This window comes from Pteronotus mesoamericanus, unplaced genomic scaffold, assembly GCF_021234165.1.
Source record: "Pteronotus mesoamericanus isolate MK-2021 breed Mesoamerican mustached bat unplaced genomic scaffold, CSHL_Meso_final contig_101, whole genome shotgun sequence".
Classification (NCBI taxonomy): Eukaryota; Metazoa; Chordata; class Mammalia; order Chiroptera; family Mormoopidae; genus Pteronotus; species Pteronotus mesoamericanus.
In genome coordinates, this window is record NW_026555001.1 from 17,150,063 (window position 1) to 17,173,578 (window position 23,516).

Consider the following 23,516-nt stretch of genomic DNA (forward strand, 5'->3'; position numbering starts at 1 on the left):
AAGTGACATTGAGCATGTTTTTCATGTGCTTATTGATCATCTATATGTCTTCTTTGGAACACTGTCTATTTGTTTGCCCATTTTTAATTGGGTTATTTATTTGTTGTTTTAAATGTTTCATTTTATAGGATCTTGTTCCTATTTCATGGATGAAACATCTTCCCTTTTGTCTCTAAGGGACTGTTCGTTATTTTCAGTTTTCTTCTGCTCTCTGTGTTATCTCTGCTTTCTCTGAGTTACCCTTTTTCTGTTTGTTTGCAATAGTTTGTTCTCTGTTATATTACAGGTGTTCCTCAAATGTTTGGATTTCTGTTCATATTAAAGAGGAGAGAACTAAAGTGCTAACTGGCAGCTGTGTGAAGAGATGGGGCAAGGCAAGGAGCTGATTTTTTCATTTGGGATCATTCCCAGCTGCCAGTGTTCATGCGTCTGTTCCTTCGGACGGCTCAGTTTCCCTGAATGAATCCTCCCACCTTCGATTTAGGGACTATGAGCCAGGCTGTCAGGGTTTTGAGAATGACCAAGCAGGGAAGGGGCCATATGCCTCTCCGGGTTCTCTCCTTTGCAGGCTCACAGTACCAGTTGCTCCTGTCTGCTAAAGAGGCTGTCACTAACTAGCCATTCTCCAGCTTCTAAAATCTTTAAGTTATATCACTTTAATCATTTTACACATTTGTTTATAGTCTTTTCACACTACTAATATTAATCTGAAGTTCTTTTGGGTGTAGACCTCCTGTTTGTTATTTGCACTCTTACTTGCCATATAATATTTCCTCATATGCTATATAAATTTTTAGCATAAAATTAGCCTCAGAGGCACTTTTTCTTTGGGAATCCCATGGGGCCAGGCGTGGGAGTGTTTCTCCAAAGTACTTTGCCTTTGTTCTGGCAGGCAACTTAGAGGTTTTGTGGTGGGAGGGTCCCTAATAGATATGAACAGTGTCAACACAAATCATAAAAACCCATCAGGGTTCCTAGAGGCCAGAGACAAGCTTGTTACTCAGATGGAAGGGCTGCCCTGTCACTGAGCTGTTGCCTTTCAGCCCCATGTCCGCGCCTCAGACCCGACACCACAGCCTGTTTCCTGACGCTGGGCCCTGTGACACTGGGCCCCACAGCCTCCCAAGGCAACCAGTTTTCAGGTTAACTTAGTAAACCACCTTCTTATAACAAGAAGGCTCTCAGATTTACTTTCTAAAATACAGAGCATCTAAACAAAAATATTTAATAAAATTATGAATTTCAATGTAAATTCTTAATAATAAAAATAAATAAAACCACATGTGGTCAGTGACTTTAACAGCAAAGCACTTGGTTTTCCCTTTTACCTTGTTCCATTCTCTTCATTAGCTGTATCTGATCGACTGTCTTTTTCAAAATCTTGCATTTGTCTGGTTTTACACTCAAGCTGTCAATGTCACTGATGTTTGCAGACAATAACTCTGCTAGCTCTTCCAAGTATTTATTTTCTTGTTCCCTGCGTCTCTTTTCAGTGCTGTTACACAAAGAAAATTCCGTCAGTGTACATTTCTACCACTGTATTTCCTTCTCTGCTCAAGTATTTAATGTTTACACATTTAGAGAGATCCCTATTTTTTCCAGAATATAAAACCAGATTTAGAAAACAATTTAAATTTACATCTAAAAAACAGATACTACAAAACACTGAAGTGCAGAGAACAATTCTGGCTGAAATACATAAGAGAATGACCACTGCCACAGAAGCATCTCCTCAGGGGTATATATACCCCGACCACTTCAATAACCAATGAGGACAGACAGCAAAAGGGAGCAAGCAGGACACATACTATTTGTATTTGGAATTATGGAATTACTTTACCTTCTAAATAATAACTCCTTGAAATAGAAAATTTGAATTTGAAGTAACTTTGTTATAAATTAAGCAGGGTACACTATCCTAGAGTTCAAATAATTTATAATTAGAAATCTGATAAACTCTTGAGTCTTATAATGAATAGACTACAGTTGGTCTTCATCAAAAAGGAAAAAAGTATCCATCCAAAAAGTAAAATAAAAATAATAAATCAATAATTAGAAACCAAGGTATAAAGAACAATGTCTGCAGCATACACCTTTGTTTTTAAAAACAGGAAATACCATCTATTTATAAGTTCTCATAAATATAATAAATCAAATTCTATCTGAAGACAAAATAATGAGAACAAAGGATAACCGTGTAAACAGCCAGCAATTTACATTCACTCAAATGTATTGAATGAATACGGGTTCACTTTTGTTTCTCCAGTCTTTACCCCTGGCTTACTCAGCCAAGTCATCAGGCAACTTACTTTATATGTAACACATACAAAGACAGTGAAATATTACTTTGAAATGAAATTTTCTATTATTAAATTAACATAACAAAAAAGATTGGTTTACAAGTAACTCTTTGTTTTATAAGCATCAGTCAAAATCATTTGGCTGCATTTAAAAGTAGTAGAAAAAAGAGGTGAAAAGGAAAAATCAGTTGCCAAAAAGCTCACAACTGGCAACAATTAAAACACCATTTACTTTTCCTAATAAAAAAAAAGATTATAAAAGTGAGAGCATTCACATAACAATGTAGTAAGTTGAAGAGAACCAAGTCAAATAATCAAATATATTTACCAACATGAAACAAAATACTACTAACTGGTACGTATCCCAAAACAAAACCACATTTTTAAACTATAACAATAACACATTCTGCCCTTATCTTTTATATCTTATATTATTAAGGAAATAGTCCCATTTAGGTTAGTAAAACTCTTAACTTCCACAGCTAATATATACAGCAAGATTTTGACAAATTTCACATGAAGGCACTGAAAACTAGGCATGAAGAAAATGAGTAACACACATTTTAATATATACAGGCTTTAGAGAACTCCAGCTGTTGCAACCTGATAATGTTTTGGAGCACATTTGCTTTTTATGTTAGAAAAACTAAGTGATACTAGACTTATATAGTATAGACAGTCTATTTTATGATGTGTTTAAATCTATGGGGCTAAATTTCAACATAAATTGGATTCACTTGGTGGCATCCCCAAATCTGTTTTTAACTAACTTTTGTGTAAAACTGAAGCGCTTGAAACCACTGCAGAGTAAAAGAAAAAGAGTATCGATAGAATGGGCAAAATAGACAGGCAGACAGACCGGTGGCAGAGGAAGCAAGAAGCTAAAAATAATGAAATGGTGAAGTACCTATAAAATGACTTAAAAATGAGACTAGGAAAATCACCACAAAATGAAGCAATGAATAAGTGAAGACAGCAAATGGAGTACATATATTCAAATAAAGTCAGAAGTGAAGAAGGGGTGGAGTGGAGATGACCAAAACAAATGCGCCTGAATGGAAAAGGAGGCTTTCTTTATTACTCTGAGCCACCCACATTCCTCCTCTCACTGACCCACTTTATTTCCACTTATATTGCACGCATGCTAGTTAATGCTACTATGAGTTAACTTCTCGTGTATCTCTTTTGCAATTTATCAGTTTTTTCAACAAATGCTCCTATACTTATTATGTACTAGATAACTACGTACTATAATATACCCTGGCGACCCAGGAGTAAGTTAGACTTAGCCTCCAATTAGCTGGAGAACAGAAAAGGAAACAGGCCACTATGGCACTATGGTGACAAGATTAGAATACAAGAAAGGAGCACAGAGATGGCTTCTAGACCTAGAAATGACATGTTTAAACCTAGTGGTAGGGAGAGATTGGTCTCCTGATAGGAAAAAACCAGCTCTTCCAAAGGTATAAAGTGAGAGTGAAAAATATCAAGTTAAAGAACCTATAAGTGGTTCCATATCGCTGAACCTCTAGATATAAGAAACAAAAAAGACACAAGGTCCTGGCCATCTCATGAGGGCTCTTTTATACCATTATAAAAAGCAGGATATATGAATTGAAGGTACAAGTGCGAAATTCCTCTGTCACTTACTAGCTATGTAACCCTGGACAAGTCACTTAATAATTTAATTCCTCTAAGCTTCCCTTTCCTTATTTGCAAAATAGGGATAATGACATTAATTACCTCTTAGGGTTTTGTGAGGGTTAGGAGATATATATAAAAGATATATAAAAAAAATAAAATGCTCGGCAGAGTTCCTGGAATATACTAGTAGCTCAGTCAATGTTATCTATTACCATCACTTTGCTTATGATTATTTATTTTCAGGGCAAGAGGGGGCCCAGAAGAGTTATAGAATGGGTAGCAGAGCCAGACTGGTAAACTTCTTGAAAATAGAAAACATGTCGCACATTTCACTTATATCCTTACAATACCAAGCATGTGGTGCTGGTTGAAAAGTAGGCATTTTTAATAAGCACTGTTGAGCTGAATTGGAAATGTTAAACAAGCATAAGGCATACTACCCACCATTTTAAGATTAGCATTTTAATCCTCATTGTCCCGGAATAGTTAAGGAATGGAGAAGACAGTAAACAATTACTGAGAAGCTCTCCTGTCTGGGGCTATTGTACACAGGGCTGACAATACCCTGAGGTCTACCATATGCTCTTTATGATTAATAAGTTCATAATCTGTTTGAGGAGACAGCATTAAAAAAAAATCACTGCAAAGTGTTTCACGCACAAACTTAACCAGTTTCAAAATCTCGAATTTTTATTTGACCATATCAAAAATATTACTTCTTAAAAACTGAAGCCCATACTTATAAACCTGAAGAAGCAAATGTTTTCAAATATTTTGAAAGCAAATGTGCAAAGATATTTATCTGTAAGACCATCTAAGAAGAGAAAAAATATATAAATATTGATATTTGTGATGTGATTTTATACACTAAAAAAATCAAAGAGAATCTACAGATAAACCATTAAAATGAGTAAGAAAATTTAAAACAATGGATGGATATAAGAGCAATACCTCTAAATTATTAACATTCCTATACATTCATAATTGCCACTTAGAAAATGCAATAGACTAAATTCCTAAAAGCAGTAAAAATTCTATGGTACCCTGGACTATAGATGGGATAACTAAAGATGGGCTAGGCATTCATGGGGAATATTATAAACTATTACTGAAGAACAGTGAAGACTTAAATAAATGAAAAGGCTTTATATTATTCATAAATAAGAATATATTATAATCTAGCATCTAGAAAATAAAAGTGTCCATTATCCCTAATTTCATCTATAAAAGTAAATGAAATTATAATCCAAAATCCTAGCAGAATTTTTTTCAGGGGAAATTTGAACAGGGAAAACAATTTTGAAAAATAACAAGAGTCACTTGCTCTACAGCTCCGTATCAAGGTGATTGTCGTAAGAAAGTTCAGAACCAGACCTGCTTTATGCAGAAACTTGGTCTACAACAAAGGTAGCGGCACAAAAAAACAAGGAAAGGGTGGGGTCCTAACCACTGATGTTCTTATGGGAAAGGAAATAAAATTAGGTACCTATATTATATCACACACAAAAATAAATTCCAGATTAATGCAAACTCTCAATGTGTATTAGAAGAAAATACATAAAAACACACAGCCTTAAGTAATGGAAATATTTCTTAAACAATATACCAAAAAAGCTTGACACAAGAAAACCTAAGGTTCTAAGGTGTGGCAACAGACATCACAGAGTTAAACAGACTGAGAGAAGTTATTTACATCAAATATAAGCAAAAAAGAGAACTAGAAAATTAAAAATAACTCTTACAAATAAAAAGGAAACAGACAAACAACCAAGCAGGAATATGGGCAAAAGACACAGCCAGGTAATTCACAAAAGAGGAAAACATAATGAGCAATAAAAAGAAAAATTATGATCAACTTAACTAATCATCAGGAAATACATTTAAAATTATAGCCCCACACCATCAGCCTGGCAAAAAATTCAAGTGAGGAGAGAACAGTGTAGGTAAGGATATGAGAAAAAAAGGAACTCACAATGTTGTCACTTGGAGAACAATGTGGTAATTCATTACCTAAATTAATATAAAAGTGTGTATAGGTCCTAAAGAAACTCTTATGTATAAAACACAGGTGTGTATGAGGATGTTCGTTGCAGTGCTGGCTGTAGGAACAAAAATTTGTAATAAAAAGGGTGTTTATCTATAGAAAACGTCAGTCTGTGGGAATGTGGATTTTTCAAATGCGGTACATTTGTGTAATATAATATTAATGAAAAGGTAATAGGACTTAATAAATCTATGTACCTTTATATTTCAAGATCCATGCTGAAAAAGTATATTGCAGAAAGTAAACAGTATTATACAGTATGTAAATTTAATAAACATTCTATATTATTCACAGATACTTATATATACATAATTATTAAAAATAGATTGGAGGAATTAATTATAGAGAAATCAATTTATTCATTAATAGCTTTATTAATTTTATGTAAATAAGGCTATGCAAATATGACAAAACATTAACAATTGCCAACAATACAGAAAAATATTATCATTTCTATGTGGCGAGTATATAGTTTCCTGGTCTCTATCCTTTTATAGATTTTTAAAATGTCCCCAAATAAAAAATTAAAAGAAAAAGACATTAATTTTATTTATTTATTCTTAAGTTTCCCTTTAAGAAGGACTGACTTTAAATACAGACATAAATAAAAACATTAGCTTGGACGCCCCAACTCTGGATTGTATCTTGACAACAACATTCTTCCTAGCATCTGGACACTTACCTATGGTTATCAGTACTTAGGTTATCATGTCTCTCTGTGGCAGCCTGAACTGTACGAGAAATAGTCACTTTTCTTTCTCTGGCCTGGAACCAGGCACTCTGCTGTTAACACCCTTTCGTTATCCCTCCATGAGAAAGAACCATGTAGTTCAATGACAGAAGAATCTCCTGCTGCTTTACGATCTAGATCAAGGATTATCAACTGGAGCCATATTGCTACCCCAACTCTAGGAGACATTTCATAATGTTTGAAGACATTTTTGGTAACCACAATTGATATGACATTTTGGTTATCATAACTGATATAAATATGCTACTGACATTATGTGAGAGCCAGGGATTCTGATAAACATCCTACGTACACAGAATAGCTCCCCACAACAAAGACTTATCTGACTGACAGTGTAAAATAGCGTGGAGGTTGAGAAACCTTGCTTTAGATCCTAGAAGATAAATGGAATAAAATCCCCACTCTTCTCTCAGGGGACAAGCTGTTCTTTTGATCTGATTAAGGTTCCTTCTCAATCTGGCATTTGTTAGAGTCTCCTTAGCAATAATTCTCTTTTAGCCTATTTAAGGTGATCATATTCCTTATAGCACACAAACATTTAATTCCACATTGTTTAAAATACTCATATATTTCTTGGTTCCACTAATACCGCAATAATCTAAGGCCACAGTCAAAGATGTAAAATGGATTTATTGACTAATGACAAAGATTTACTGTGTCCTTACTATACACAAGCCACACACTGTGTTAGAAACTAGGGATAAAATGGTGAGCAAGTACAGACAAGGTCCTTACCAAATGGCAGCTTAGTTTACAGTGGAGAAGCCAGGGATTCATGAAATAATCACACAAACTAGTAATATCTGAAATTATAGATCAGAGCTATAAAAATAGGTGTGAGGCAGATGCATGAATGGTAGATACTTGACATAACAGTTATGGAAGGGAAGGTTCCCTTTAAGGAAGTAATGACCAAGCTGGCATCTGTAGAATGTCTCTGCATTGACTACAGAAAATCTAGAGGGAGCAAGCTGGAACGAGAGAGTAGCATTGTAAGGAATCTGGGGAAGGAGGAGAACATGGTGAGTATGAGGAACTCCAAGAAGGCCAGTAAACTTGGAGCAGAAGAAACAAAAGCACTAAAGTGGCAACGAAAATGATAAAGCAGCTCTGCCAGGAATAGGCTAAGAAAAGAGTGTTCCTACCTTGATGCCAGCGTGTCACATGGCGATCCTTTTCTCTTATGTGAGTCTGTGTTAGCAGGGTCAGATGAACTGTCCCCAAGGCCACTCATGTTGAAAAACTTCACACCTAAAAAGAAATGACAACAGTAAGAAAACTATCGTAATGAACTTGAAAGTCATAGGGGAGGATGAAGATCCCTTATGTTAGGAAAATATTAAACATTGTAATCTCTCAAAGAACAGATTACTACAGCCAACACAGAGGTATCTCCAAACATCTAGACAATAGCACAGAAATCATAAGCTATTTACTGTTTCTACATTTTCTTTTCTGTATCTGTAAAATAAAATTAATAATTCTTTGTGAAATCTTAGAGATCCACTAGGTTGAAAATACTGTTAAAATAATAAAAGAGACACTGAGATTTTTTCCCCAACTCTATCATATGTAAATTTTAAAACTAAATGTGTAAGTGGGAATCAGAGAAATTTTTTATATTTACTTATTTTAGACTCTACTTGAAAAATGACTTAAAACAACTTTTATTCATATGGTTTGAGATTTTTGCATTGCTAGGAAAACAAAGAATACATATATGATCAAAATTAAAGCAATGAACTAGATTTGGTACTTACCAACTTGGAATCCTATGCTCCTAACCTTGTGTTTATATAGTTAGACGACAAAGATCAAATGTTTAGTTATGTTAAGATCTTGGTATAATTGCCAGAGAACATAAAGTCAGCTCTCCTAGTTTGCCAGCCAGGTCTCTCTTACATGTTGTGCCAGCTAGTGACTGCATTTAAAGATCCCTATTGATCTATCTCTATCAACCACTATTCTCTGTAGAATCTCTGATGAAATTGTATCTCAGAATCCTATCCCCAGCCTTATATTCGTTACTATGTCTTGAATTTTATTAATGCCAAACGACATTCTATCCATTCTATTTCACTCCATCTACCCTTGTTCTTGTTAAATGGGAAAAAAAAAAACCTTGAATTTTTCCTTAAATTCTAAAATTATTAAGCTACTCTGTTATAAAGAACACTGAGATCCTAAAGTGTCTCTCACGTGGCTTTAATAAATGTGTCTGAGTAAACTCTTTTGCTCTAGTGCTAAAACTGCCCCAGACAAGCTGTGGTTAAGCCAGGACTTCAACAATGCCTTCTGACCTCAAAGGCCATGCTTTTAACCACCATGCTCCAGTAGGGGGATCCAGTAGGTTTCCTCCTCAGGGAAGTGACATTTGAGCAGAAATGGCTTTGCTGAGGTTTATAGGACAGATTAGAAGTATGTGCAACTGGAATTGAGAAACAAGATGAAAGATTCTATGTTATTCTAGAATGAGGTATTTGGTTCCAAACCCGGGTCCTAACTGTATATGAGACTAAAGAAGGAGGGGACAATGTGAGATCTCTTGGTAAGGAAGAACTGGCATGACATGGATACAAATTAGAAATCAGGAGTAAAAGAGTGAAAAAAAAAATTACAAGACTGTAATTATTCTTTGAGTTGAAAATTTTCATAAACTGCACTTCTATTATAGAGACATCAGAAATGTGTCTTTTTGGTTGTACAGGCCAAGATTTGTCAATTTTTATTTCCTACCTATTTCGAAAATCTATCCCTTCCTCATATTCTCCTCTCATCATCTCTTGCTAGACTACTAAAATAGCTTCCCAGATGGTCTCCTTGAGCCACCAGAATAGACTATCAAAAATTAAGTCTGATCGTATCAAGCTGCTTGCTTAAAACCCTTTACTAAACCCTCACTGGCCACAGGACAACATTCAACCTCCATAACATAATGTACAAAGTTTACAACAGCTCTTATCTATTTTGTGTCTGTTATAGATTTTGGTGAATGAGACACCAAACACCTGTCCCATCAAGCTTTTATATATGTTATAAATTATATATTATAGGTATAATTTATATATAGACAGATTGTTATATACTACATATATCTATATACACAAATATAGACTCTCTATATATTAATTTATCTTTCAACCAAAGGAAAGACTTTAAATATAAAACCCTTGGTAATATCTCATGTTCCCAGCAAAGGTAAACATTAGTCACAAAACTTGAAATTTGTCTCAATGTGGGTAGCTCAACTTAGGAACAAATATTTATTGAGCTCCTACTATATGCCAGTCTCTATTCTAGGTACTGGGTATACAGTTGTGAATCAAGTTTGTAAAATCACTGTCCTCCTAGAGCTTCATTCTATTGTAAGGGAGAGAGACAATAAATAAAGAGTGTATTAGAAGATGATAAGTGCTCTGGAGAAAAATAAGGCAACAATAGAGGCTTGGGTGTATAAAAGGGGAGGGGCAGCAATTTCAAGTAGGTAGTTTGGAAAGGCCTCACTAAGAAGGTGAGATATGAGCAGACTTGAAGGAAGTGAGGAAGAGAAAATGATATCTGGAAGAAGGGGGCTCCTGGCAGGGGGAAAACAGCCATAAGGCCTAAGGCAGGAGCACACTATGCTTTTTGAAAACATGAAAGAGATCAGTGTGGCTAGAACAGGAGATGACGGGGCAGGAGATGACATCTGAGGGATAATAATAGGCTATATCATATAGGACTTAAAAACCACTGTAAGGATGATAGCTTTACTGAGTGAATTAGGCAATCACTGGAGGGTTAAGAACAGAGAAATGACAAGACTTGATTTTCATTTTAAGATTTCCTCTATAAAGGATAAATCTTTCTCATTTCAATAATTTGGTACCTAAGTTTCCAACTGCTAAATGGGTATTCCCATTTGGATATCCCACTGTATCAAATTTCAACATGTATAAAACATGATGGGAACTTCTGGCCAAGATGGAGGCATAGGTAGATACACTTTGCCTACTCACACAACCTAAAGAAGGACAACAAATTTAAAGACAAAAAACAACCAGAACTGCCAGAAAATTGAACTGTATGGAAGTCCAACAACCAAGGAGTTAAAGAAGAAACATATCATCTAGACAGGTAGGAGGGGCAGAGATGGACAGCCAGGACAGAAAGGATGCACGGCAAGGTGGCAGTTGGCATACAGGCGGTCCCAAATTTGCATGCCCAGGAGGAACAACTGGGGAGTGAGACAGACTGTGCAACCCAGGGTTCGAGCATGGGAAAAGAAAGCCTCAAAACCTCTGGCTGTAAAAACCTGTGGGGGCTGCGGTGGTGGGAGAAACTCCCAGCTTCACAAGAGAGTTTGTTGGAGAGACCCACAAGGTCCTAGAATGTACACAAACCTACCTACTTGGGAATCAGCACCAGAAGGGCCCAATTTGCTTGTGGGTAGCAGGGGAATGGACTGAAAGCCTGCCGAAAGCAGAGTAAGTGGCACTGTTCCCTCTCTGAACCCCTCCCCACATACAGCACCACAACTGTAGCCGGGTGGGTTGTCCCGCCCTGGCGATTACCTAAGGCTCCTCCCTTTTCAACCTAACAGATGCACCGAGGCAAAGAAATATGGCCCAAATGAACGAACAGATCAAAACTCCAGAAAAAATACAACTAAGCAATGAAGAGATAGCCAACATATCAGATGTAGAGTTTGAAACACTGGTTATCAGGATGCTCACAGAAATAGTTGACCATGGTCGCAAAATAGAAGAAAAAGTGAAGGCTATGCAAAGTGAAATAAAGAAAAATACACAGGGAACCAACAGTGAAGGGAAGGAAACCAGGACTCAGATGAGTGATTTGGAGCAGAAGGAAGAAATAAACATTCAACCAGAACAGAATGAAGAAACAAGAATTCAAAAAAATGAGGAGAGGCTTTGGGACTTCCGGGACAACTTGAAATGTTCTAACATCCAAATCAGAGGGATACCAGAAGGAGAAGAGGAAGAGCAAGAAATTGAAAATGTATTTGAACAGATAATGAAGGAGAACTTCCCCAATATGGCAAAGGAAATAGACTTTCATGAAGTTCAGGAAGCTCAGAGAGTCCCAAAGAAGATGGACCAAAGGAAGCACACACCAAGGCACATCATAATTACATTAACCAAAATTAAAGATGAGAGAATCTTAAAAGCAGCAAGAGAAAAGGAGTCAGTTACCTACAACAGAGTTCCCAGAAGACTATCAGATGATTTCTCAAAAGAAATCTTACAGGCAAGAAGGGGCTGTAAGAAGAATATTCTTAAGAAGTATTCAAAGTCATGAAAAACAAAGACCTACATCCAAGATTACTCTACCCAGCAAAGCTCTCATTTAGAATGGAAGGGCAGATAAAGTGCTTCCCAGATAAGGTAAAGTTAAAGGAGTTCACTATCACCAAGCCCTCATTATAGGAAATATTAAAGGGAATTATCTAAGTAAAAGAAGATCAAGAACTATGAACAGTAAAATGACAAAAAAAAAAAAAAACCTCACAAATTTCAACAACTGAACTTAAAAACAAAAACAAATTAAGCAAACAACTAGAACAGGAACAGAATCACAGAAATGGAGATCACATGGAGGGTTACCAGCGGGGAGGGGAAGAGAATGGGGGAAAAGGTACGGGGAATAAGAAGCATAAATGGTAGGTACAAAATAGACAGGGGGAGGTTAAGAATAGTATAGGAAATGGAGAAGCTAAAGAATTTATATGAATGACCCACAGACATGAACTTGGGGCAGGGGGCGTGGAATGCTGGTGGTGGGGTTTGCAGGGCAGAGGGGAATAAAGGGGAGAAAAAAATGGAACAACTGTAGTTGCATAATCAATAAAATATACTAAAATAAAAATGATGGACCTTTAAGTTCCAGATTTCTAGTAATGATAAATAAATGAGATGAGCTCCATTATGGATTAATGTCATCATTAAAAAAATCTGTTAAACCTCTTGTCAAAGGAGAAAGGACCTATATTAGGAAAATAATTACAATTTAAGGTGGACAACCTCAATGCAAAAGCAAATACACTTGACTTGGCAACAACAACGACAGCAACAAAAAAGATGTTGAAAGACCTAACACAGATTTTTTAGCATCCATTCTGATATCCAAAAACTAAGAAAGAACAATCAGCTAAGTAATGTATCACTGTAATTAATAAGACTGCTACCTTCTTTTCTTTTTAAAGTGTATTTTTTTACTATGCTATTACAGTTGCTCCATTTTTTTCTCCCTTTTATCCCCCTCCACCCTGTACCCCCTTCCCTCCAGCATTTCTCCCCCTCAACCCCTTAGTTCATGTCCATGGGTCGCACATATAAGTTGTTTGGCTTTTCCATTTCCTATACTATTCTTAACCGCCCCCCGTCTATTTTGTACCTACCATTTATGCTTCTTATTCCCTGTACCTTTTCCCCAGTCTCTTCCCTCCCCCTCCCCACTGATGACCCTCCATGTGATCTCCATTTCTGTGATTCTGTTCCTGTTCTAGTTGTTTGCTTAGTTTGTTTTTGTTTTTTTAGATTCAGTTGTTGACAGTTGTGAATTTTTTGTCATTTTATTGTTCATAGTTTTGATTTTCTTTTTCTTAGATAAGTCCCTTTAACATTTCATATAATGAGGGCTTGGTGATAGTGAACTCCTTTAACTTTACCTTATCTGGGAAGCACTTTATCTGCCCTTCCATTCTAAATGATAGCTTTGCTGGGTGAATAATCTTGGATGTAGGTCTTTGTTTTTCATGACTTTGAATACTTCTTAAGAATATTCTTCTTACAGCCCCTTCTTGCCTGTAAGATTTCTTTTGAGAAATCAGCTGATAGTCTAGACTGCTACCTTGTTTTCTGATTAAGATCCATAAAAATATAAATGAGGTTAACCAAATATCACAAAGCAAAGAAGCCACTTAATTTTGCTTCCACACAAAAATAAAATGTAAATATTTTAAATTCATACAAAAAATGAAATTATACAATAAATTCATAATAATTAAAAAGCATCAACTCTAAACTTTTCAACAAATGGTGAAATAAAAGAGAGAAAATGATACACAGGAAAGAAAATGAAAGATAAGACTTTAAGAGTTTGCTAAAACCCAAAAGAAGAGTTAGCTAACTCCTACTTCACTCTCAGGGGCCACTTCTTGTTTCCCTAGCTGTCCATCTTCTCCACCTCCTAAGACATTAGATTATGTCCATCTGGAATTCTACTGGCCCTCAAAACAACTCCCAGGCATGTATTTCTTATTAAAGTGTGATATTTTACATACAAATTATAATTCTCTTGTTTCTTTTCCCTTCTAGATTGTGAACTCAAAGCCAGTTACTAGATCTTTTGACTGTATATCCAATACCTAACATTATGCCTAAAAGATATAGAAGCTAAAATGGATGATGAATTACAAATGATTAAATTATATCTCTAATACACTTCAAATTTTTAAAGGATATTTAAGATTTTTTTTATGGTTAAATCTTTTCCTATAATTGAGAAATTGAGCTTTCTTGAAATCCTTGTTCCCATTTTCAATGGGGGAAAAAGAAAACAAAAACAAAAATACTGACCCTCCTGGTCTAGAAATTAGAGAACATCTCTACTAATTTTGAAAAGGAAAGTTCTACTATTTTGGAGAAATTGCCTACAATACTTGATAGCACTGCAGAGACACAAAGGCATGTTACAGGAATACAACTGTAAACAAATAGTAAAATCTCACAAACTGTGTAATTTTGAACAACAAATACGACGAAATTCCCCATATTGAGCTACCCTCAGACTACTGGCTGGATATTGACATCTGCTAAATTTATCTGAGATTCTGGGACTGAGGAGACATCAGACAACAATTCAAGAGTAGCCAGAAGGGCTGGCCTACCAAAATAAGAGCCAGAAGTAAGAAGGTAGGAGTCACCTACAATTTGCTGATGATTCTGGTATGAACTGCTTTCTATTTACAAAACAATACACAGACAGTGGAATGCAAAACCTCTGATGAGTGAGAACTATTGTAGTTGTTCTTTTTGTGGAATGGCTTTATATTTGGCCGTATGAATACTTAAATAAGGTTCATTAAGAAATGTTGGTTTAAGGAAACCAATTTGCATATCGCCTTTTAAAAAGAGATAAGGTTTCCAAGTAAAAGTACCCTGTTTATTTAAAAAGACTTGCTAAATTATACCCAAACAATCTCATGCAATCTCTAGAGAGCAGTTTTAGGAACTAGAAACCACATCTATCTCTGTTCAAATGGACCAGACTAAACTAAATAGGTGGGGCTGAAGAAATAGGTCAGTGCTTTGTATTTCGGTTGCGTTATACATTTCTACATCAGAAATTTGCTATTCATCTCCTAGATTTAGCTGAAAACACTGTAATTTGGAAAATAAGTTAATAAACAACTAATAATATACTTTAAAATGCTTAGCAGGCAATTAGCACAGAGAGGCACAGAGGAGAGGGACAGTCTGCGAGGTAAACCTTCCCAAGCTGACAGCTGTATAAAAAGTCTCATAGAGGAAAAATGATAAAGAGAGCTCCTGCACCAGGCCACAGCAAAAGACATATTTCTCAAGGGGCCACTGGTGCAACTGATAGCGCGCCTGACTACGGGTCAGAAATGTTTCTCACACTGGAGTCTTCAGACACCTACCGTTCTCTAGCAGTAGTTCTCAATTTTGTCTTTTCATTTCAGTGACAATGGAAAGAAATATTTCTCGTGTGTTAAAAAACTGGGGACTTTAGGATGTTTATTGCCCTTTTTATGGCTAAATTTTCATTGTTTGGCTATACCACATTTTGCTCTTCAGTTGATGGTCATTTAAGTTTTTCCTTTTGAGGATTATTTATCAATAATGTTGCTGTGGACATTTAAATGTAAATTTTTTGTGTAAACATGTTTTCATTTCTCTAAAGTATATACCTAGGAGTGGAACTACTAGGTCATATTGTATGTAACTCTCTTGAACTTTTTGAGGAACCTCCAAACTGTCTTCCATAGTGGCTGTACCATCTCTTGCCAGCAATATACAAACATTCCAACTTCACCAAAAATTGCTATTTTCTGTTTTGCAATTTTATTTTCCTTATAGCCAACCTAGTGGGTGTGAAATGGTATCTTTACACTTCCCTAATCACTAATGACATTGGCCATTTGTATATCTTCTTTGGAGAAATGTCTAGTCAGGTCCTTTGCCTATTTTTTCAATCAGGTTACTAGTCTTTTTATTGTTGAGTCTTAAGAGTTCCTTATGTTTGGGTACTAAACCCCTACTAGATGTATGATTTGCAAACATTTACTCCCATTCTGTGGGTTAGCTTTTTATTTTCTTTATTGTATCTTTTAATAAATGAAAGTTTTAAATTTTGATGAACTCCAACTTATCTTTTTCCAACTCTTCCTCCTTTGTTTAATCAGTACAGTGTCTGGACTTCCTTAAAGACAGTTTCTACTGATGGCTGCTTTTCTATGTTTTTGCAATGTTTTTGGTTTCTTTCCATGCCTATTTTTTTGTCTAAAAAAAACAGGTATTTTCAAGCTAATGACTTGAACAAGGATTTCTGTAAACACACGAAAATAAAAATCTTCTCTGAATCCATAAAGCAGGGGACCAAAATGCAGATGGTGGCTATGCCTAACCCCTGTCCCCATAAGTATTCGCCAATATCTTAGCCATTATGGCCAGAAATAGAAAGCAAAGCAAAGAAATGGACTTAAAGTAATGAATTCTTAAAAATGAAGACATCATTTTATTCATCAATTCTATAAAATATCAAGTTTTTCTTAAAGTGTTTTCTATAAAAGAAAATCCTGTGCAAAGTTTTTTAAGTTTATTATGCTAACAAAGACATTATGAAGGATTGGGTAATAATTTCTAGAAGTATGTAATGATTAAAACAACTTACTTAATATATTTATGTTTACTACTAAAAGCTTATTCTACAGATTAAGAGATAATGCTTTCTTTTTTTGTACTAATTTTTTCTAAATGGAAAAAGTGTAAAAGTTTACTTTTTGTTTTCTATTAACAAATATATAGGAAGAAGAGGAAAATCAAATTAGTTTTTTAAACTTAATACTTTGAAGTCCTCACATTAACTTTATTTAAAATATAACTTTTTAAAGATAAAAAATAAACATATACATTTGCCTTGCTAAAATACCCCTATTGGTATTAACTTGTTACTGTGAAAAAATAGAATATCAAATATGTTTTTATGCAATTTGGCAAAAACACCTTCAACATTTCCTTGTAAATCTATAAAGCTCATTAGATGATTCCAGTTATCGTAAAATGACACTGGGTAATTATGAATACATTGTACATGTCTTCCAAAAATCAGTTGTACATTGTTCTAATTTGTGAAATAGATGTTGGAATTTAATCTTTAAAAAAAATTAAAACCAGTCTTCCTGACAACAGCTGCCTTTATGTAAACAATAAAATAAATATTTGATCTTTACTTGCATGTACACAGAACACAGTCAACCAAAGAGGTAATAGCCTTAAAAAAAATGATCATAGAGACAAAATTAAGTGATAAAAATTTCAATGTCCCTTTCCACCAACTCTACCCTCTTTCACAGATTCAGATACTAATCAGCAGAAAAACTGCTAGAAGCTGGGAAGAATAAAAATCAGCATTTGACACAGATAATCCACAAATGATTATCTAAAACTAAATAATCACATTTATTACATAAAATTACTCCAATATCTAAAATAATTAAGCCCCTGATAAGAAGTTGTTCAATTTCCCTCAAATATTTCAGAAACTCATTTTAGAACACAGTATGGTTAAATATACAAATATAAACTGATGAAAAAAATATATTGAAAAAATTTTTTAATCCTCACCCAAGGATATATTATTATTAATTTTAGAAAGGGAGGGAGAGAGAGACATTGATGAGAGAGAGAAACATCAATCAGTTGCCTCCCGTACGTGTCCCTGACAAGGGATCAAACTCAGAACCTTTTGGTGTACGGAAGATGCTCCAACCAGCTGAGTGACCCAGCCAGGGTAGTATACTGAAATTAGATCTTAATGTTATAAGGTAGCAAAAGTACCAAAGTAATAGAGCTGCATGGGTCAAAATAATTTACCAAAATAATGCAATTATATTTTGAGGGCACTAGAAAATTATCAGGTCAGGTAAACCCCCAGTTAATTTCAGGGTTGTTCCCTCCAACTGAAGAGGAAAGGGCATGAATAAAGTTAAAATACATACCTACATGGTATAATATTCATTGCCTAAGTTTATAGGAAGAATATGCATTTTTAAAAGCCCAGCTTGAAACTTAAGCCATATCAGTTGATTCAAATATATTTGTCAAAAGCATTAGTGTTACCAGTTGAAAACTGAAAAAGGAGTCTCCAAGCACTTTAGGTGAATAGCTGGTTAAACAGCATCAGTATCTGCTCAACGATTGTATGAATTTATCTGGCTATAACTCTCCAGTGTAATACCCAACTAAAGACTAACTCTAAACTGTAACTCAAATTTCACTTTCCAGTGCTAGCAACAGTATAATAAGTATGAAAACGCTGCTTATAAATTAAACCAAAGACTAAGATTTATAAAATTTCAGAATAAGGCACCTCAGTATAGTACTCAGTAAGGCACTTCAGAATTATCACCTGGTATAGTCTTTCTCAGACCTTTTCTATATGCCACTTAGAATATACACAATGCCTGTTCTGCCTATTCCCACTTTTGCAGTACAAAGTCAGTAACAACAAAGAAGTTGAGAGGAACAAAATAAAAAGATTCACAAAAAACTGTAAGGCCACGAACATGCATTTCATTAAAGGATATGACAATGTACTAATATATAGAGTTTTACATGTATTAACTCCTTTATTCCTCACAACTGTCCTATGAAATGTATACTATCATTACCTCCACTTCACAGGCTTACTGAGTTCAACAGTTTTATCTAACTAATAAAGAAACTAGGGTCTGATGATGATGACAATGTAATTACTAACACTTTTATAAGATTTACTATGTGCCAATCACTGTTCTAAGCATCTAACTTACATTATTTACTCATAAACCTTGCTAATTTATCTACACAGAAAGTATGAGGTGGGTAGTATTATAACCCATTTTAGAGGTGAGAAACCTGCGGCATGGAGGGGTTAATCTTCCCAACATCATAAGTGGCAGAGGTAAAAATCATTCTTAGGTAATTTGATTCCAGAATCTGGCTATGCTTTAACTTTATAACTAAACTATAGTCACGTAACTGATAAGCAGAAAAGCTAACTACAGATTCCCATTTCTGCTTTTGTCTCTACACTAAAATGCTTCTTCATTAGGAGTCTCTCCAGAAAAGCTTGCAAATTATGCCACATCTAAAAATCCTTGGTGGTAGCCCTGGCCAGGTAGTTCAGTTGGTTAGAGGGGTGTCCCTATACACCAAGATAGTTATGTTAAAATCGCTGGGCAGGGCACATACAAGCAACAACAAGGAATGCATAAATAAGTGGAGCAACAAGTCAGTGTTTCTCTCTCTCTTCTCCCACATCCTACCCCTGCTACTTTCCTCTCTCTCTCGCAAATCAGTTTAAAAAATTTAAAAAAAATAAAAATTAAATTCCTAGGTGGTATTTACAAAGTTCTCAAACACATGAACAGAGAATATCTTTTCAATTCTTGGTCTAAACATCATACAGAAATAAATAAAACTGATCATATTTCTGATCCTGACTTATCTTCTATGGTTATAATATAAAACCAATTATTTCCTGTAGATGTGAATCACCTTAAAATGTAAATGTGCTATTCCTTCAAAATCAAAAGTTCTGCCTTTACAAACCTCAATTTTTGTCCAAAAATATATAAATCTAAGAGTCTAAAATTATATGTATACTTACACATACACACACACACACACACACACACATAAAATTCCTTTCAATAACATCAACTCATCTTTAGGAATCTACCTTCTGGAATTCTGAGTTCCTATTTTAACAAACTTCCCCCTAAAAAATCTTTACAGGCTTTGTTCTCCAGATAAGGTTCTCAGTAACAAATCTACGAATCTCCAAAGTCCCATATCATGGTCTCTTTAGAAAGGAAAATAAATGGAAACAGCAAGCTCAAAATGACTTGCCATTGTACGAAAGAGCTATCTTTGTACTCTTCCAAAATTTTGATACCATGGAAGATAAAGAGAAGCTGATATACTATTCCAGGTTAAAGGAATTAAGGAGATGTGACAGCTAAGCAGTGTGTGATTCTGGATCAGACAACTGATAAAATTTTAATGTGGACTGTATATTAGATATGATAATAAAAATGTTAAGTTTTCTGAATGTGGTTATTATACTGTGGTTAAGTAGGAGACATATAATGAATATTTAGGAATGAAAGATCATAAATGTCCAGAACTTACTCTCACATGACTCTTCATTATTAACATGATAATGGTGGTAGAGGAATAGAATTAGTAATAAATATATAGAGAGAGAGAGAAAGCAAATGTAGCACAATGTTTACAACTGGTGAAACTGGGCAATGGGCATAGAGGTGTTGTTCAGTCTACCAATCTTGCAACTGTTCGGCAGTTTAAAACTGTTTTTAATAAATGTTAAGGGGAACTTAAAAAGGTAAAGATTTTTATTGTGATATGAAGAAAATAAGACTTTCTCAGAGTCACTCATTGAACAATGAGTTAAAGAATAAAACACCTAAGCCAGAGTTCAATCACTAGATTATTCTATTTTTTTCTCCCTTTCTCTTTTATAAAGTCAAGGTACTAACATTCTCTTACTGAAGCCTATATTAATTTCAATGTGCATTAAAGCAGTGTATGAAGTTTAATCTGAAACTTTTTGAACACTTTCAATTAGAAATGCCAGCATATGTTTCAATCTTCTCAGATCGTAGTAAGAGTCAACAGGTAGTCATTTTTCCCTCCATACTTTTGTACAGATGAAACTCTTTAAAACCAGGGCTATAACCAACCCTTACCTGGGAGACTTCTTTGTTCATAATGAGTCCTCAAAACAGATAGGGTCAAGTTAGTGCTCTGGAGGGTAGCTTCCAGGGGAATGGGGGAAAGATGTTCTCCAGAGATGGCTTTAGTCTCTTCACTCTCAACTCATTTAAGGACAATTATGCCAACAACTAAAACAAAGGAAAAGAAGAAAAATAAAAGCAGAAGGGAGGTTAGACTGTCATTTTACTGCCTAAGAAATGATAAAGGTCAAACGCTAGGTAAAGAAAATACAATTTTTAAGGCCAAATGGAAAAATATTTACAAAGACAATGGATAAAAATCTGATTTTACAGCTAAAATCCGTTTTGGTAATTAAATACATATTCCTATTTAAGACTTATATTTATGTAATACCTAATTACAGTATGTCCTTAACCTTCTGCAAGACCCATTTATATGTCTTTTATTGATACATTTTTTTCTGGCTATATTTATATGTTTATCCTTTCTACTTATACTGATTTTTCATGTTTTCAGTTTGCATTTATTTCCTTTATTTATGTAATATTCCTTACTATGTATTAAAGTTACTATATTTCACTTCAAATTTTTTACTGAAAAACTTTATAAATATTCCATATTCATAATACTTAAAAATGCAATTCGTTGAGTTCTGGTTCCAGGAATGATGGATGAGCTTGTATTGAACTAACTTGCTCAGAGAAAACAATGATTAACTCTGGACAAAACAGGGAAAAAGAGCTGTTCAAAGACATTGAAAAGTGACCAAAGGCAGGCAGAAATGTAGGGGATCAGATCACTGAAAAAAAGGAACTAAACGGGACGAGATCTACCTTGCAAGAGAGCTCTTCCCAGTATGCCGCTTAAGTAATGGGAGGTTAGACCTAAAGGAGAAGACTTCAGTCTCCCTGGTTGGAGGCATTCAAGAATGCAGTTTTAGAGCTGAAGAAACCTAGATAATGGGGGGGGGGGGGTGGGAATCATGGTAAGAAGGGTGTTATAGTTACAGAGGGAAACACAGAAATCCAGAGACAGGTGACACACAGAACCAAACAGGAAGAATATAAAGGAGTAGGGAGAAAAAGAGAAGCGCTGACCTGATATTTGATGGTTATAATGAAACCAGCCTATTATTCTTAAAATGTATCTCTCGAGTAATTATTATGTAATTATTTGTGCTATTCCGAGTTCACTATTAAAAGTTTTTCCTCGCCACCTCTCCCCTAACAATCCGGAGCAGGAGATCTGATATGAACGGTACAAACTCCTATGGATCCCCATGACCATTGGGCATGCCTGGAGGTTTCCCATTAGTAATTCCAATTTTCCCCTTATGGGTAAGCCCTTTCTGTCTTCATTATCTGCTTCTAGTGCTGGATTCTGGCACAGAAGCTGGCTACTGTGGCACTTCTATTCCTTTAATTTATTAAATTATTCAATTTAATTTATTAAATTCAATCTGGTTTAAGAATCAGATGAGGAAGCAAGATGATAGAAGAGTACCTGTAACACAGCCCAGAGTAAAAAAGGAAATCTACAAAATATTCTTCCTTTCTTACTCTGAAGTTAGGCAGACATGCAGAGCCGGAATTTAAACATATACTGAGAAATAGGAAAAATAAATACCTATGGACCTACCACCCAGAATTAACAACAGTAAACATTTCTGATATATTTATTTTCTTTTTTCAGCATTATCAATAAATCAAAGGTCTCCATACTTACACAGAGCCCACTCTGTTCCTCCCCCCTCCCTTTAATAGAAATAACTATCATCGTGAATTTAATACCTATACTGGTCAATTTTTTATATCATATATAGAGATATATCAATAAACAAAATATACTGATGTTTTTATGTTTTAAAATATACATGTTACAGTTGCCTATAACACATATCCTGCATTTGCTGATTTCATGCATTATGTTTTGGAGTTCCATCCTTGCTGGAGTCTGAGAGTGAGTGTGAGTGGGAGAGTGTGCGCGACTGGTGGTTGTTGTTCATATGTACGTGTAAATATACATCCTAGCTGTTCTTAAATTGTCTGTAAGTTTTTGTTATTACAAACAATACCTCAATGAGTGTTCTTGTACATGGCTTCTTGTTCCTATTTTCATGTGCACAAGTGCAAGAAATACAAATAGTAATATGCAGAAGTGGAATTTCTGAGTTGTAGTATTTGCATACTTCCATTATACTCACCATTTGTCTAACTGCTTGCCAAAATGATCATTTCACACTCCCACTAGCAGTGTGAGAGAGAACCATTTTCTCTGTTTTCTTTCCAACACTCGATATCATCAGACTTTTTTTTTAACTAATGAATGGAAATGGGATCTCATTCCAATATGCAATTCCCTGAATATTACAGAAACTGACATATTAGTTGGCTAATATTAATGTGAGAAACCAAGCCCCCATTATCTACCATTTATTTACTTATATGTTCAATACGTGTATACTTGTAGTTTCAGAATTGTTAACCTGAACCCCTATCTACCAAGTAGAGTACAGATACTTATTTTTTATTTTGATTTGTTTACTTATTTTTATTTTTAATCCTCACCCAAGGATATGTTTATAGATTTGAAAGGGGCGGGGGGAAACATTGTCATGAGAGAGAAACATCCATCAGTTGCCTCTTGTATATACCCTGACCAGGGATCAAACCCGCCACCTAGGTGCCCTACCACCTTTGGTGTATGGGATGATCCAACCAACTGAGCTACCTGACCAGGGCCAGTACAGGTATTTATGGACAGTTCCTTTGTCTTTAGAGTTGTCTTCT

General features: G+C 35.1%; 1 protein-coding gene across 6 annotated transcripts in view; it reads right to left on the bottom strand.

The window, feature by feature from the left end:
* NCOA1 (nuclear receptor coactivator 1) overlaps positions 1 to 23,516 on the bottom strand; it is a 201,552-nt gene that overhangs the window by 72,765 nt on the left and 105,271 nt on the right. For all 6 annotated transcript variants that reach the window (XM_054569040.1, XM_054569013.1, XM_054569023.1 and 3 more), the window contains exons 3-5: positions 20,739 to 20,894; positions 7,885 to 7,990; positions 1,329 to 1,495 (exon numbers count right to left, since the gene is read on the bottom strand). In XM_054569040.1, coding sequence (XP_054425015.1) covers positions 1,329 to 1,495; positions 7,885 to 7,973 — 256 coding nt within the window. In that variant the 5' untranslated portion in view covers positions 7,974 to 7,990; positions 20,739 to 20,894. The remainder of the gene's footprint in view (positions 1 to 1,328; positions 1,496 to 7,884; positions 7,991 to 20,738; positions 20,895 to 23,516) is intronic.